Raw genomic sequence first — 15,879 nt, 5'->3', positions numbered from 1 at the left:
GCTCAGAAGCAACAAAGCCCACATGGAAGAAGCACACCAGCCTGTGTGATCATGAGGTGTCCATGGGATCAGGTATCAGGCATCAAAGCCCCAAAACAAAAAAATTTTTATCTTTAAATATCATATACCACATTATATTTTCATTGGACAGTGCAACTGTAGATTAAGAGGATCCCTGGTGGTCCAGTGGTTAATTGTTCGATTCCCAACCCAATTGTTCACAGTTATAAACCACCAGCAATTCTGTATGTAAGAGATTTGGCATTTCAATTTTATAAAGAGTTATAATACAGGAAACCCTAGGAGGTAGTTCTATTCTGTCCTTTAGAGTTGCTATGACTCTAAACTATATGCATCATGAGAGACCTGACCTTGAGTATCTTAATCATGTTTCCAGTGCTTAGTACTGAATTTTACTCTTGGAAGGAATTTAGTAAATAATTTTTCATTCTTATGGTACATTGAACAAATGCACCTTAAATCAGGAAATTTCTATTTTTAATGAGATTTGAATGTAGTAAAATAACATGCTAATTAAAAAATTGATGTTCAATCTCTTGTAGGCCATAGAAAGTTAATCTCTCCCACATCAATGTGTTCTAATAAAACTAACACTATCATATGGAATAAATTAGAACCAAACACATTGACATCTTAGTACTTTAGATTATTCATCTTCAGAGTCTAACATATCATTACCTATCTTATTCTTTATGAATTCTATAAAGAAAAATAATTTTCCGGTAAAATATTTTTCATTCTTCTTTAACAAATATGGTGGGGAAGGTGGGGCTGGTAAGGGGGAGCTGATTTCAAGGTGCTCGAGAAGGGAGAAATTTTTTGAAACTGATTGTGGTAGCAATTGCACAACAGTGTTTGATATGACTGAACTATGGAATAGTGTGATGTCTGGATAGCTCCTAAAACATGGTTTGGGAAAAAAAAGAATTAATAAATGATACATGTAAAACTTACAAGCTTATTGAAAGAAAAAAAAGGTTATGTACCGTTTATACTAGAGTAAACCCAACCCGAATATCAGCCAAGGCACCTAATTTTACCACAAAAGCTGCATTAAGAGCGTGCTGGAAAACGCAGCTTAAACACAAGTATATGTGGTGCTTAAGTTTGGAATTTTTTCACTACTAAAACATGGCTGTAGTCTGGGTTTTGCAGAATTAATAAAAATTTTATTTGTAGTCTTAAAAACTATGTTCTAGATACCATTTAAATGAAAAAGTCTGAATATTCTCTTCAAAAGCCTGCACTCATTTTAAAATTAACATTATTCTATAGTCCCCTGTTCTTTCCATTCTTTCATTAGATCAAGGAAAGCCGCCAATTTAGAACTCTCACCATCAATGTGGGAGACCCAAGTTCAGTTCCTGGCCAGTACATGAACTGCTTATGTCATCTGTTAGTGGAGGCATTTTGTCACTAGGATGCAAAAATAAAGGTCATCAAAGTTTCCAAACTCAAAAGGACCTTGCGATCTGCTTCCAAATAGCAGCTAATGAAAGCCTCAGTGATCAAAAAGATCGGATCCACAACTAATTATGGGACCAATAAAGCCCTGGAGAAGGGCCAGCCGGTGTGTCGTTCTGTTCTGCATGTGGTCACTGTGAGTCCAGAGCTAGCAACAACAACATGAGACTGTTTATCAAAGAACCTCAGTTCAAGTTCTGGTCCTTCAACTTTCTTTTTGTGTGAATTTGAACAGAAAATTCTGCTTTCTCATCTGAAAACTAAGGTGATTAATAAATTTCTTTAATGCATTTTAGGAAATGAACTTGAGTAAACTATAAGGATGTTCTTTATAAACTTTAAGGTGTGTTCACTTATGGTAACCATTGTAATCTCTTTTGTTTCTGCTAATCTTCCTTTTTAAAAGGCGTCCTCTTTACCACTGGTTTGAAATTAGTGGATGACCAGAGCAATGGGGACTGGAAGATAACTGAATTTCACCAATAGTTAGAATCTCAGCAAATTGTATATGATGATCATTGTTCTTTTTTTAAATTTGCAGTCTCTCACCTCATGCCCAAATCAAAGATATATGACCATTATTTTCAGATCATTAGGAAGTTTAGATTCAAACTCGAAAATAGAAAATCCACCCATCAAGAATCAAAAAGTGATGGGAGGCTCATTATTATGTGAACGGGGAAAAAGAGTGGGGAATAGATATTTGTGATTCTTGTTGATTAAATGTATAGGTTTATTTTTCCCTTACTGAAACTTCTGTGTAACCTTTATTGACACTCATAAACTGTAGCCACAGCTTAATGCTTGCTTGATGAACAGATCTTTTTATTATTTTTTAAGTGCACATTTCTAATCAAAGTGAATGAAAATTCAGGGAACAATTATATCAGATGTAGTCTTCCCTTCACATTAAAGAGTGAAAAGACCTAACCTTACTGTTCGCAGCATACATTAAAGCAGGCTGATAAACATAGGAGACTCCCCGTGACATGGCATCAAAATCATCAAGTTTTATTTTGGTCCTGCTACTTTGTTTTTTCAACTTGAATAAGTCACTATCCTCTCTGACTAAAACTTTAACTGATACATAAGAAGTTATTTGTGAAGTTTAAAGTACAAATACACGTCTTTTTTTTTTTTAATACTTTTATTGGGGGCTCCTACATCTCTTATCACAATCCATACATTCATCCAGTGTGTCAAGTACATTTGCATATATGCCGCCATCATAATTTTCAAAGCATTCTCTTCCAACTTGAGCCCCTGATATCAGCTCCCCATTTCTTCGCCCTCTCTCACGGACCCTTGATAATTTACATATTATTTTTTCCATATCTTACATAGTCTTCCATTGCCCCTCACCAGCTTTTCTGTTACTCGTTCCCCTGGGAGGAGGTTCTAGATTGATCCTTGTGATCGGTTCCCCTTTCTCCCCCCACCCTCCCCTAATCCTCCGGGTATCTCTACTCTCCTTGTTGGCCCTGAGAGGTTTGTCTATCTTTGATTCCCTGTGTTGCGGGCTCTTATCTGTAGCAGTGTGCATGTTCTGATCTAATCCGATTTGTAAGGTAGAATTGAAGTCATGATCATGAGGTGAAGGAAGCACCATAGAGCTAGAGGAAAGTTGTGTGTTTCATCAGTGCTATACTGTACCCTGGAACTATGTACTCATATCTATATGTTAAGGATTAAGGTTAAGAATTAAGATGGACATTGGGCCTCAACTCAAGTACTCGCTTAACACAAGAACACTTTGTTTTAACAATCCGGCATTCTATGATGCTCACCTTCCTGACAGGATCGCTGAAGACAAAATGGGTGTATAAGCAAATGTGGTGAAGAAAGCTGATGGTGCCCGCCTATCAAAAGATATAGCATCTGGGGTCTTAAAGCCTTGAAGATAAACAAGTGGCCATCTAGCTCAGAAGCAACAAAGCCCACATGGAAGAAGCACACCAGCCTATGTGCTCATGAGGTGTTGATGTGATCAGGTATTAGGTATCTAAGATCCAAAATAAACCCATACCTAAGATCAATAGTGGCGGGTGGGAGTGGAGACCCAATGCCCATCAGTAGACAGTTGGACTTGGACATCCCCTCACAGAGGGGTCACAGGGAAGGGATGAGCCAAATACACATACAGTCATTTTCTTTTCCTCTCTATCCAGAACTGCGGTGACCTATAGACCAAATGATTAAATTAATCAGAAACCTAAGTGTGAATACTTGTTGTAGCCAAAGATTATGATCCATGATAGGCTGATTGTTTCAGTCCAAGCTGATTCGTTTTTAGAAATAAGAAGAAGAATCATCTTTTTTTTCTGCACTGGGCCACATAAAGTATATCTTTTCATAGTGCCATTAATTCCTCATATTTCATTTTCTTTGAATTCATCCCCTTTTTTCAAGTGAAGAAAACTAAAAAAAAAAAAGCCCACCACTAGTCTAGTCAATTCTGACACATAACAACCCTTTCTAGGGTTTCTGAGATTCTAGATCCTTATCAGAACAGATCATTCTCCTAAACAGCAGCTGGTGGGTTTGAACCACAGACCTTGTGGTTTAGCAAGCCAACATCTAACCTATAGCACTACCAGTTAAGTCCAAATAGAGACCTTCAAAATTAATAAATAAAATATAAGGAATAATGATTGCCATCAATTTTTAGTAGGAGCTTAACTATTTTATTTTTATTTTTTACCCCATGGGGAAGGGAGGGCTCTTACAGCTCTTATAACATTCCATACATCAGTTGTATCAAGCATATTTGTATATATTTTGCAATTATCATTTTTGAAACATTTACTTTGTATTTGAGCCCTTGGTATAAGCTCCTCTTTTTCCCCTCCCTGCCGCCATCCCACCATCAAGACCCTTTGAAAATTATCAATTATTATTGTTTTCATATCTTATACCAACTGCTATCTCCCTCCACTCATGGTTCTCTGTTCTTTCCCCTCAGACCATTTTCTTGATAAAGTTAATCAAGCTACTTTGCCATCACTTAATACTAAGTGACTCCACGACTTCTTATTTTCTTTATTACTCTGAGTGTTACTTCCTACCTTCTCCCCTAAAAAGCTGAATTAAGAATTAGGTGAAGGTGTCAGAATGTTTCCTTATTCCTCTGATGAAAATAATATGGTCGGAACCCTAGTAGGACTTGGATGGGCTGCTGGTGAGTCAGAGTTGTCATTGCAACTGCTGATGATAATTTACCCATTCTTTTGTCACTTTAAATCTCTCAAGTTCAATCTGTTATAAGCTATGTGTATTAGTATGGTAACATTATGCCAGCTAAATTATCAAGTGACATTTCATAAGTAAACTCATTTCTTATTTTAATAATCCTTCCAAGGATATTCTGTACAAGAAGTTCAACTCAGAAAAGAATGAAATATTGGAGAGAAAAGATGGGGGGTGGAAGGGAGACCTGAAAGTCTCTTTTCCTCTTACAAACTCTGACTTCTCTTACTTTGTAGTAAATACCATGTCTCCAAGCTCACTGTCCATTCCCCACTCATAGTGTCCCGCAATAGAACTGCCCATTTGGGTTTCCAAGACTTTAAATCTTCTTAGGAATAGACAGCCTCGTCTTTTTCCTGTGGCGCAGATGGTAAGTTCAAACCGCTGAGCTCATGGTTAACAGCTTAATGCTTAACCTACTGTGCCACCAGAACTCTTTGGGGACCAGGAAATGCTCCAATCTTAAGTTGCCAATGCCAAAGACATTATTAATAATAATAATATTACTAATATTGCTAAATATTTATTGCTAAATAACTAACAATATTATTCAAACACAGTATTCAATAATTCGAACACATTGTTACTAATGATATTGATGCCAACCAATTCTAACACTTACTAAGCAAGTACTGGAACTATCCTAAATTGTTTTTGCTTATTAGCTAGCTTAATCCATTAAAATAGTACCTGAGAAGTAGGTACTATCTTATTCCTGTTTTATAGGTGATGTATCTGAGGCACAAAGAGCTTGGAAACGTGCCTGTTGAGTGACGCTGAGATAGGAAGGTAGGAATCTGTTTCTAAACCCTGTGCTCTATTTACATCATCTCTTTAGATCTCTCTTTCTTATGATCAAGGTATAGCGTGCACTGTTGTTAGAGAATGCTGACAGCTTAGAGTCATGGATAATTATTTTGATGTGGTGAGAATGATAAAGCTATTGAGAATGGGGCAGGATTGACTTTACAGACAAAGATACCTTTGAATTGAGCATTTTAGGGAGATAAATGATGTCAATTATAGCAACGTCTCTGGTACCCAATAGATATTCATTAATTGTAGACATGAAAGCAATGAGTGAGCAAATAAATGAGGAAGCAGATAGGATTTCAGAGGGCAGAGGAGAATAGAAGACAAACAATTTTGTCTTTTATGCCAGGACCTAATGCAGTTTCAGATCCCTGGGATTTCATCATTACCTTGGGTTATTCTAGTTTACATATGACCATGACCTTGGCTGGGGCCGATTCATAGAACAATAAGTCAGCATAACCAAGGCCTTAAGGTCTTCCTCATTGGGGTGCATTTGAAACTGCCTATGGGAAACGAGAAAGGAGCATGCATCCCTTTGCCTCATGACTCCACGTCTTATTATTTTACACTTTGTAGATTTCTGCAAGTGAAAATTAAAATCGTCTGCTGGGATTTTATGTTCTGCATATTAGCAGTTTTTACAATGATATTAATTTTGTGAAAATGCCTATAAATAGCCTAACCACTTTGACCTCTTGATGATTTAGAAAAAGTTAGTGAGAGGGAGAGAGAGCTATCATTTGTTCCTTTATCTGTTTATTCATAAGCTTTAAGAATTTGGTGTACATATTTACAAGAGCCTTAAGTTGCTGTAAATATTTACAAACATTCATATATGCTAACTGCAGGGCCATCTTGTTTTTATATTTAAATGATTGATATCTTGCCTATATAATAAGCATAATAACATGCTCCCAAAGATAGTGAAAGGACCAAGAGTGTGTAACAACATTCTTAAAAGTAATATTGTCATACACCAGCCATTATATTTATATATTCGGAACATTCTTTGAATTCAGTTAGGTATCTGCTTTAATTTTTCAAGAAGAGAATTTTCAAATATCCCAAAAGAATGTCCAAAAAAGAGAACTACAAATGTTAATAGTTTGACAAAGATCAAAGGTTTTATTTCTAGAACTGGGAGGGAAAATGTTGAATGTAAGAGTAGTTTTGATGTCTAAACTTTAATGGTAACTAAAAATATAGACTAATCCCTCCAAATGACTATATGTGGTGTCTTTTGCCTTTAGATTGAAGGTGAAAAATAAAATAATACCAGGAAAAGAAAGTCCTCAGAATATTTGAAATGAGAATCTATATTTACATTCCATACATTCATTTTCCCTTGTCTATTTATTTTTGTCAAGAATATTAGCATCATTTGTAATGATTTTATCCTGAAATATTTTGGGGTTATATATTGTTTGTGATACTTCTAACCTCTTAATATTACTTCTGCCATATTATAAACAGAACAGGTAATCCTCTTACATTTATTTTGTACAACTGCATATTGTTAGGTAATAGGACATTTTTGCTTATTGAATGAAATAATAAATTAGATATTGCTTCTCCTGTTGTATATCTTCAAAAATCGATTCAGTTCTTGGGTAGTTACTGTATATACTCAAGTATAAGCTGACCCAAATATCAGCTGAGGCACCTAATTGTACCACAAAAAATGCATTAAAAATGTGCTGAAAAACCTTGGCTTATACACGAGTATATATGATAATATACATAAAATTTTAAAAATGAATGCCTTTGTTGTTTTTTAGAAATGTGTAAAATGGTTGTCTCTAGACAGCCACTAGAGCTTTATAGAAAACTGGTTTCTTCAGCATGCAGACACTTTTTACTGTGAGATAGAATCAGACCTACGGTGATAAAAGAAGCTAATGATTTTCTTGTCACATTTTTCTTGTGCTCTAAAAAGATAAATCAGGCTGAATATGTCATATAATATTGGACTAGTTTTCTATATTTTCATTTTTATTAGCAACACAGGAAATTTGACCTAAAAATTAGATGAGATATCTATTTTCTGTACATATTACATATTCATTTAGCCACAAAACAGTTATTGTTCATCCAATCAAAGATATAAATACCAAACAATAAAACAAATTCAACTGCCATCAAGTAAATGCTGACTCTTAGTTACCCTGTAAAGCAAAGTAGAATTGCCCCTGAGGTTTTGAGACTTTAACTCTTTATGGGAATAGAAAGCCTTGTCTTTCTCCTGCAGAGCTGGCTGGTGGTTTTGAACTGCTGACCTTGCAATTCGCATCCCAACTCGTGACGCCTATGCCATCAGGGCTCCTTCAAACCAAACTCACTGCCATTGAATCACATGCTCTGGTGGTGTAATGGTATGAGTTGGGCTGTTAACTGAAAGGTTAGCAGTTCAACACCACCAGGGAGCTCCAAGGAAGAGAGACAAGGCTTTCTATTCGCTTAAAGAGTTACAATCTTCTAAACTCAAAGTGGCAATTCTACTCTGTGTTAGTCTGGGTAGACTAGAGAAACAAATTCATAGACACTCATGTGTATAAGAAAGCGCTTTATATGCAGGAGCAATTGAATACCAAGAAAACAGAACAGTCCAGATAAAGTCCGTAAGTCCGATGTTAGCCCATATGTCCAATACCAATCTATAAATTTCTCTTCAGACTCATGCAACAGATGCAAAGGTGCCGGATATAAGAAGATCACAAGCTAGTGGGTGGGAAGTCTTGTGGATCCAGTGGCAGTGGAAGCATCTCAGCTCTACATGGTTCCTCCAGCTCAGGGTATTAGCGAAGCTACATGTATTTTGTCAACCACAATGTCTCTGCGGGAGTGAGCGCGTGTGTCCCATCTCCGAGTTCTTTATCTCCTTACCACCTCCAAATGAGGTCATCAAGCTGCAACCTGATTGACAGGCTAAACTCCACCTCTTCACTCATAAGTCTCAAATTGACAACAGATTATGTAACTGTACTCTGCCCTCCAGGGTCACTATCAGTAAAGTGTTTGTAGATTTTACATAAATGATTGACACAAAAGCTTCATCCTCTCAAATGAACCAAAAGTGATGATGATCTGCCTGTAGTAGCAGTCTTCATAGTGCTTAAGTGGATATATATAAAAACATTTTTACCTATAGAATTATTCAGTATTACAACTCAAGGATTGATTTTTTTCCTTAAGGTTGTGCGTGTTGAAAAATGCTGAGCATGTTCTTCTCTTTTAGTTCTCTAACTCTAGGTCTTTGTACAGGCCATTATAGTACTTTACTTTGTCTTTCCAAACCACCCTTTGAAATCTTCTGTGTATCTTATTTACTTCATCATTTCTTCCAGTCACATTAACTTTTCTCTACATTCTAGATTAACTTTCAGTTTCTTGCCTTTAATCATTTATTTACTGTCTTGTTAATGACCTTTCAGTTTCTTAATGTTTAATTATGTCATCCCAGAACACATCTGGCCTATTGTCATTTGTGGTTAATGTATCAAATGTATTCTTGATTTGGTCTGTACATTCAAGTGACATATACTTGTAGTTGTATGTTGTCCCTCGTGGACTTACTTAATTATTTTAGTTTCAACTTGAACTTGCATATGAGCAATTGATAGTGTGTTTTACAGTTGGCCCCCACTCTTGTTCTAACTGATCATATTGCGGTTTCTCATTGCCTCTAAGGTGTGTCTGACCTAAACCATGGTATCTGTGATTGCTTTGCATGCATACAAAAGTCATACAATGAATAAACAAGATAAAATAAGAATTTATGCCTATGAGTTATTGTATTGGTAAAAAAATTAAATACACCATGTACTGCCAGAAGAATGCACAAATTTAGCTTGAAAGAAGTACGCCCAGAAGGAATCCTTGTTAGGAGAGAAAGTAGAGACTTCATGTCACATACTGTGGACAGTTATAAGGAGTGACTAGTCTCTGGAGAGGGCTATCAGGCTTTATAAAGGCGAGGGTCAGAGCAAAAGAGGACGATCCTCAAGGAGATACACTGAACTAGTGGCTGTAACAATGAGGTCAAACACAGGACTGATTATGATGTCTCGGGATTAATCAGTGTTTCATTCTGTTATACATAGGGTTGTGATGAAATTAAGAAAACCCTCAACAGCACCGAACTACTTGCCTTCCTCATTTCTAAGGAGCAATTCTTGTACTTCTTCCAAGACAGATTTTTTTTTTCTGGCATATCTTTGGTACTTTCAGTATTCTTCTCCAACACCATTCTTTAAATGCTTCACTTCTTCTTTCGTCTTTCTTTTTCGTTGGGCAAATTTCACTTGCATATGAGGTGATTGAAAGTAGCATGGCTTGAGTCAGGCAGACTTTAGTCCTCAAAGTGACCTCCTTTCAAGAGATCTTGCGCACAGATTTGCCCAGTGTAATGTGTCATTTGATTTCTTGACCACTGCTTCCAAGAGCATTGATTGTTCTCCAAGAAAGAAATCCTTGACAACTTCCATCTTTTTCCATTTATCATGATAGTACCTATTACAAGACAGTTATTGAATGAGTTTACACGTTAAGAGGAAAGACAGTATCTTAGCTGCATGTACAGGTCTCCAAGATTTTTGAAAACAACCCAAGGATTGTGCAGAATACTACATAGCTTACCCACCAGAATACCATGTTACAACCTCAACGGGAATCATCTTTGGTTCTCTGCTGATGAATGATCATTATTGTGGTTTGGCTACTCAATGTTCCTAGTTTCTCTGATTAACTTCTTTTTAGGGTTACCACTTTCTACTTACTCAGATCTTTTTTATATTATTTAAACTGTCTTATAGCCTCTACTTATGCACTCTTTTACTGTGTTTGTTTGTTGTAGTTTCTGATTCTTTTGTCAACTGTTTGCCTCTCTAACTCTGCCTTGGAATCAAGCTCCCTAAGATAAAGGATATGACTTATGCTGTAGTTATCTTTGGCTTTTACTTGAGCGTAAAGAGACCTGATGGTGTAGTAACCGTGGTAGCATAGTTGGTAACCTATTGGGCTGCTGTCAGGTCAGCAGTTCAAAGCTGCCAGCCACTCTTCAGGAGAAAGATGCAGCTTTCTACTCTTGTAAAGAGTTATGATCTCAAAAACTCACATAGGACAGTTCTACCCTGTCTTATAAGGCCGCTATGGCAACAATTTTGAATTTTGAGTTTTTAACTTGAGTATAGTTTGCATATGCTTCCATTTTAACTTTTTTTCTATATAAACAATTTTATTGAGACACAACCCAAACATCATACAATTAGATAGTTCAGTAACTTTTTTACTTTTAACCTCCATTTTAACATTGTAGTTCCCTTCCTACCTTTTAAAATCACTATTCGTGACTCATTCGGATAAGATATTCTCATGGTACTAGCCTGATGGCTAAAGCTTAAGAAGTGCCTAGGATGGTTCCATTTCTATAATAGATTCCTCCCCAGAGTTATTATTCAAGGAGTGGTTCAAAGAAGTAGCACTTGAAATTGACCATAACTGGTAATACAAATTCCTCCTGATCAGATTGCATCTTTTCACTACTCTCCCACATTTTCACTGACCTACGGAGCATAGCCATATAAATTTTGTATAAACACTCTGATTTCAAGATGTCTGTTATTGAAAATCAAATTCATTATCTTATCTCATAGTATCTGTTTTTAAGGCTTTATTGTGTCTATTTACAGTAATAGACATTACTCATTGCTATAAAATTGCTCTCAATCAGCTAGCTGATGTTATAAATCCATCTTTTAACTGATACTACCATGGAGAACGAATAAGCCTATTTAGATAAACAGCGGTTTCCAGCTCTGTGGGTTTCTACATCCTCTCTACCTGCCCAATTCTGACTCATTAAGTCCTGACCAGCATCTACTTCATCTTTCCCTCTTCAAGGTCTAATCCTATTATGCTTTCAGCTTCATTTTATTAATGCAGGTTTTTTCATTTTGTTTCTTCAGATAGTCACATTGAATATTGTTCTTGTTCATTTCCTTAGGAATCTTCCTTGCCCCCCGCCCAACCCCACCCCAACTCACATACACAAGGGCCATAGTTTTACCAATACCACTTCGTTAAGACCGCTTTATCTGAGTCAAAATTAGATAATACATTAAAAAACTTGAATCAAGAAACTAGGAATTGTAATTTGACAGCACTAGGAATATATAATTAGGACTAGATTTGGCACTATGCCAATCCAATTATACTAGGGGCTTCTAAAGTCATGGAAAAATTCCACTATCTTTTACTTCCATTCCAAAAACTTTTTGCAGTCTTTATTTATATAGATACATAATTGGTTGACACTATATAACATTATATGTCCATTTATAAGGAGCCCAAGTGGTGTGATGGTTGTCTCGGCTGCTAACCAAATTCTTGGTAGTTTATGTCCACCATCAGCTCCGTAGCAGACAGATATGGTGGACTATTACTGTAAAGATTTACATACTTGAAAACCCAGTGGGTCAGTTCTACTTGTTTCTATAAGGCTGCTAAGAGTCAGAATCAACCAACACAATGAATTTCAGGGTTTGGTTAAATGTTCTTAAGTCTAAACTCCAGTGGGAAATTGAACATCTAAGAAAATAATTCTTACATGAGACAAGATGTTTTGCCACCCCTTCTACCGCATCTTATGACACCTTTGTCTCTCCTTTCACTTTTATGTTAGCATGTTCTTCTCACTTCTCCAGCAGTACTACTCATTTCTTTTTCTCTTTTGTCCTGAACGTGTATATCTGTGAAGGCTCAATCCATGGTTCTCATCTCATTGTCCATAGGATGGACACATGTGATGCTATCTGTATGCTCATTTGCAACCCAAATCTTTTTTCTGCACTCCAGACGTTCCATCGCTTTCTGAATATATCAATCGATGTACTACACAAACACACACATACACACACATAAATGTCAGTGTTTACAAATCTAACCTTACTTAGCTCCATTGGCCTGATATTTATTTTTCTGCTTCCAGTGCAAGTAGCCATATCTATGCAAAATTCTAAGTTGAAATCAATCTATGTTGAAGTGAGAAGGTACATTACTAAGCTTTTTCCATCTGCCTCCTAAATAAAATCCTAACTTATAGAAACACCATAAGACAGAGTAGAACTGACCCATTGGTGCCAGGATTTTAAATTTTTCAGGGATCAGTCTCCTCAGCATCCTGCAAAGCAACTGGTGGATTCAAACCACTGGCCTGGTTAGCTGTGTAATATGTAACCTATTATGCCACCTGGGCTCCTTGCCTCCTAAATATGTATCTCTTGAATCTCCCAACCCCCTGAGTTTCTACTTTCTTATTTTATCTTAATCTTTGTCATCTTTTACCAAATTACCATCCTAACCTCCTAATTTAGCTCTTTACCACTATTTCTCCCAACCCCATTTAGTCCAAGCTCTACATTACGTCCAGAGCTATATTTTTTAAGTGAAATATGACCATAGCATACACCGCTCCTTAAAATTCTCTATAAGCTCCCCATAATCCGTAGAAGACAATCTAAACTTCTGAACATCAGGAAAAAGGCCCTGTGTTATTTGGCTTCTGCCTGCCCTTTTTGTTTCTCCACCCTCCTTTCCCCACATAGCATGTCGACACAAAATTCTTTATCATTTAGTTGCTCAGAATTACTTTCTACTTTTTCATTTCCATGCTTTGACATTTTCTCTTCCTCTGCACATGTGCCCTTCCTCATCTTTCCTATATCCTACCCTCACCCTGGCACACCCACTCAAAACAAAATAAAACTCCGACTCATCTTTCAATATTAAGTTTAATATTGCTATTCTGGTACCCTTTCTGAACTTTCCTTTTTATCATCCTTCTGAAGTTGCTCCCTTTTTCATTATTTGTTCATATATCTAATTAGCATTTGCTTTCTTACAATGTGTCTCTCTCATAACTGTGTGTACTCTCAAAGATAGAGTGATAATGTCTAATTAATCTGAATACTTTCATCAGCTTTCTCTGAAGGTTTGCATATAAGAGGACAACAGATTGGGTGAGAGAAAACAACAACTACTTAGTCAAGTAGAACTAAGCTGCCACTTACTCATATTATAAATTTAGGCATTTATTGCCTTCTCTAAATATCTGCTTCCTCGTCTACAAATTGTAGATGATAACAGTTACCTCATAGATTCTTCAATAACTTGTATGAGATAATGTATTTTAAATGTCTAGCAGAAATCAAACTCTAGTAGATATCTGTTATTTGTCGTCATTGTGGAATGGCTGCCTAAGGATGAATGAGTGAGTGAATGAATGAAGGCATCTGAGTGAGTAGAACAAACAGTTTTAATAACAGAGTCATCAGGAAGGACTTCTTATTCAAACAGTACTTTCATTCCTCTTTGAAGGGATGTTTGTCAATAATTATGGCTATAAGAGACTGGTAATTTGAGGCATGAAAAACAGTTTAAAAAAGAGCGAAGAATGAGGAGAGCATCTTTTTGAAAGCACCATTATTCCCTGCTGCTACTTTACTCTGTTCTTTTTATTTTTTAAACTTTTATTTTTTTGCGATCACATTAAAAAACCCTTAGTACAAGCTGCCAACTCATTCAACGTACACTAGCATCTCATTAGCCTGGTGACAAGGTAGGCTTCCCACAATAAATGCTAAGTATGCTAAGTTTGGATTTTTGGGGTGGGGGGAAAGATTTGGGTTATTACTAATGATAATATAAATTATGATTATTTAATGGAAACTTTCTTTGCCTAATTATCATATTATTCATTGAATTGTTTTAGAGGCGACATATATAGCAGAAATGTTGGAGCTAATGTGTTTTCTTCCAAAATAAATAAAAATGTTAATGGTTAGGCAAAGTCCACTGGAAAGCATTAGCCTGTCATCTTATATGCTTCAGGTACCTAGCTCAAAAGTTGAAGCTGCAAACAACAAGATAGACACTGTTGATTTCATGTCTGTATTCATTTTATGGAAAATTGATGTTGGTGACAGAATCAGCTTACCAAGCCAGATCCTGTATTGCTATTTGTTGCGTCTTTTTATCTTCACAGTTTTTTTTCCCTGTTGCTCACCAACTTTGCATTATTAGTCAAAATTCATGTCTCTTTTTCATTATGTCACTATCTGATGGCAAAGGACATGGATTTAGGAGTTGTTAAAAAGCCTAAGTTCAAATTCCACCCTTACTGTTTACTAGATATGTGAATTTGCACAAGTTGAAAACTACCGTACACTTCACTAAGGTAGTGGTTATAGTTTTTTTTTAACTTATGCATTTGTTACAATGATTGGAATTATTCATTAAGAACATGTAGCTAGCCTACTACTGGACCCATGATAGACATCCAACAAAAAGAAATCAACAGAAATAATTTATTTTATCTAATTTGAGCAGCTTGTTTGAGGAAAAAAATCAGTGATCACAGATAGGCACTGCCTTCTGTGTATTTTATCGAGAGGTAAATATGAAGCTAAGCCAAAAAGTATTGCTACAAAATCATGGCATTATTTATTAAACAAAAATATCAACATGTGAAGCTATTGTTTGTCAGCATCACCTCCATCTGGATCTATCCATTTCATAAGGTAGTATTTCCATATCTATAACCCTTCTCCTTGACACATGGCTGCAGTAATGTTCTCAAACATAGCGGCACTTGTGAAGATGGTGAGGACCGGACTGTGTTTCTTTGTCTCATACGAATGGTCACTATGAGCTGGAGCCTAACAACAGCAGCCTTTCCCTGCAGTACCCTGTGCTCTTCCATGGACGCCGCACCGACAAGGCAGTGTGAGCATCCTCGGGGGCTCACAGGTGCTTCTTTGAAGAGTTGTGTGAGTTTGGGGGACAAAAGATCTGGTAGGACAAGAACAGGATGGATGGTAAAGTTTTAAAATGAAATTCTTACAGGACAGTCCTTGCTACCTTTGAACACTGAGCAGGTATATTGTCATGATGGGGGAGGGGGGACAATGGGGAAGGGGATTTCCCTAGTGCACCTTTCCTGGCTTTTTTCTTATCAATGCAGTTTCCAATTTTCTTAGAACTTTTTCATAATAAATGCCTGTGGGAGTCTTGTGCCCCTTGAGGAAACTAATAAAGAATAACCATTGATAATACCAACAGTACTTTGACCGGGAGCTGCCGAAAGCTCAGGCTGGATTCAGAAGAGGAAGTGGAACAAGGAATATCATGGCTGATGTCAGATATATCTTGGCTCAAAGCAAAGAATACCGAAAACTGTTTGTGTTTCATTGACTGTGCAAACACATTCAACTCTGTGGGCCACAATAAACTGGATAACCTTGAGAAGAATGGGAATTCCAGAGCATTCCATTGTGC

General features: G+C 36.6%; 1 protein-coding gene across 5 annotated transcripts in view; it reads left to right on the top strand.

Moving 5' to 3' along the window:
* METTL15 (methyltransferase like 15) overlaps positions 1–15,879 on the top strand; it is a 303,907-nt gene that overhangs the window by 242,345 nt on the left and 45,683 nt on the right. Inside the window, exon 6 of one of the 5 annotated variants that reach the window (XM_045291072.1) lies at positions 5,458–5,520. The exons of the other annotated variants lie outside the window; for them this stretch is intronic. Within the exon in view, the coding sequence (XP_045147007.1) occupies positions 5,458–5,501 (44 nt within the window). The 3' untranslated portion in view covers positions 5,502–5,520. Of the gene's footprint in view, positions 1–5,457; positions 5,521–15,879 lie in introns of those variants that run through there. 5 annotated transcript variants of the gene reach the window in all.

The sequence above is a fragment of the Echinops telfairi genome, unplaced genomic scaffold, assembly GCF_000313985.2.
Source record: "Echinops telfairi isolate 266 unplaced genomic scaffold, ASM31398v2 ScPeMD7_60;HRSCAF=208, whole genome shotgun sequence".
NCBI classification, from domain to species: Eukaryota; Metazoa; Chordata; class Mammalia; order Afrosoricida; family Tenrecidae; genus Echinops; species Echinops telfairi.
Note: the sequence above shows the minus strand (reverse complement) of the source record. Positions and strands in the feature narration are given on the sequence as shown.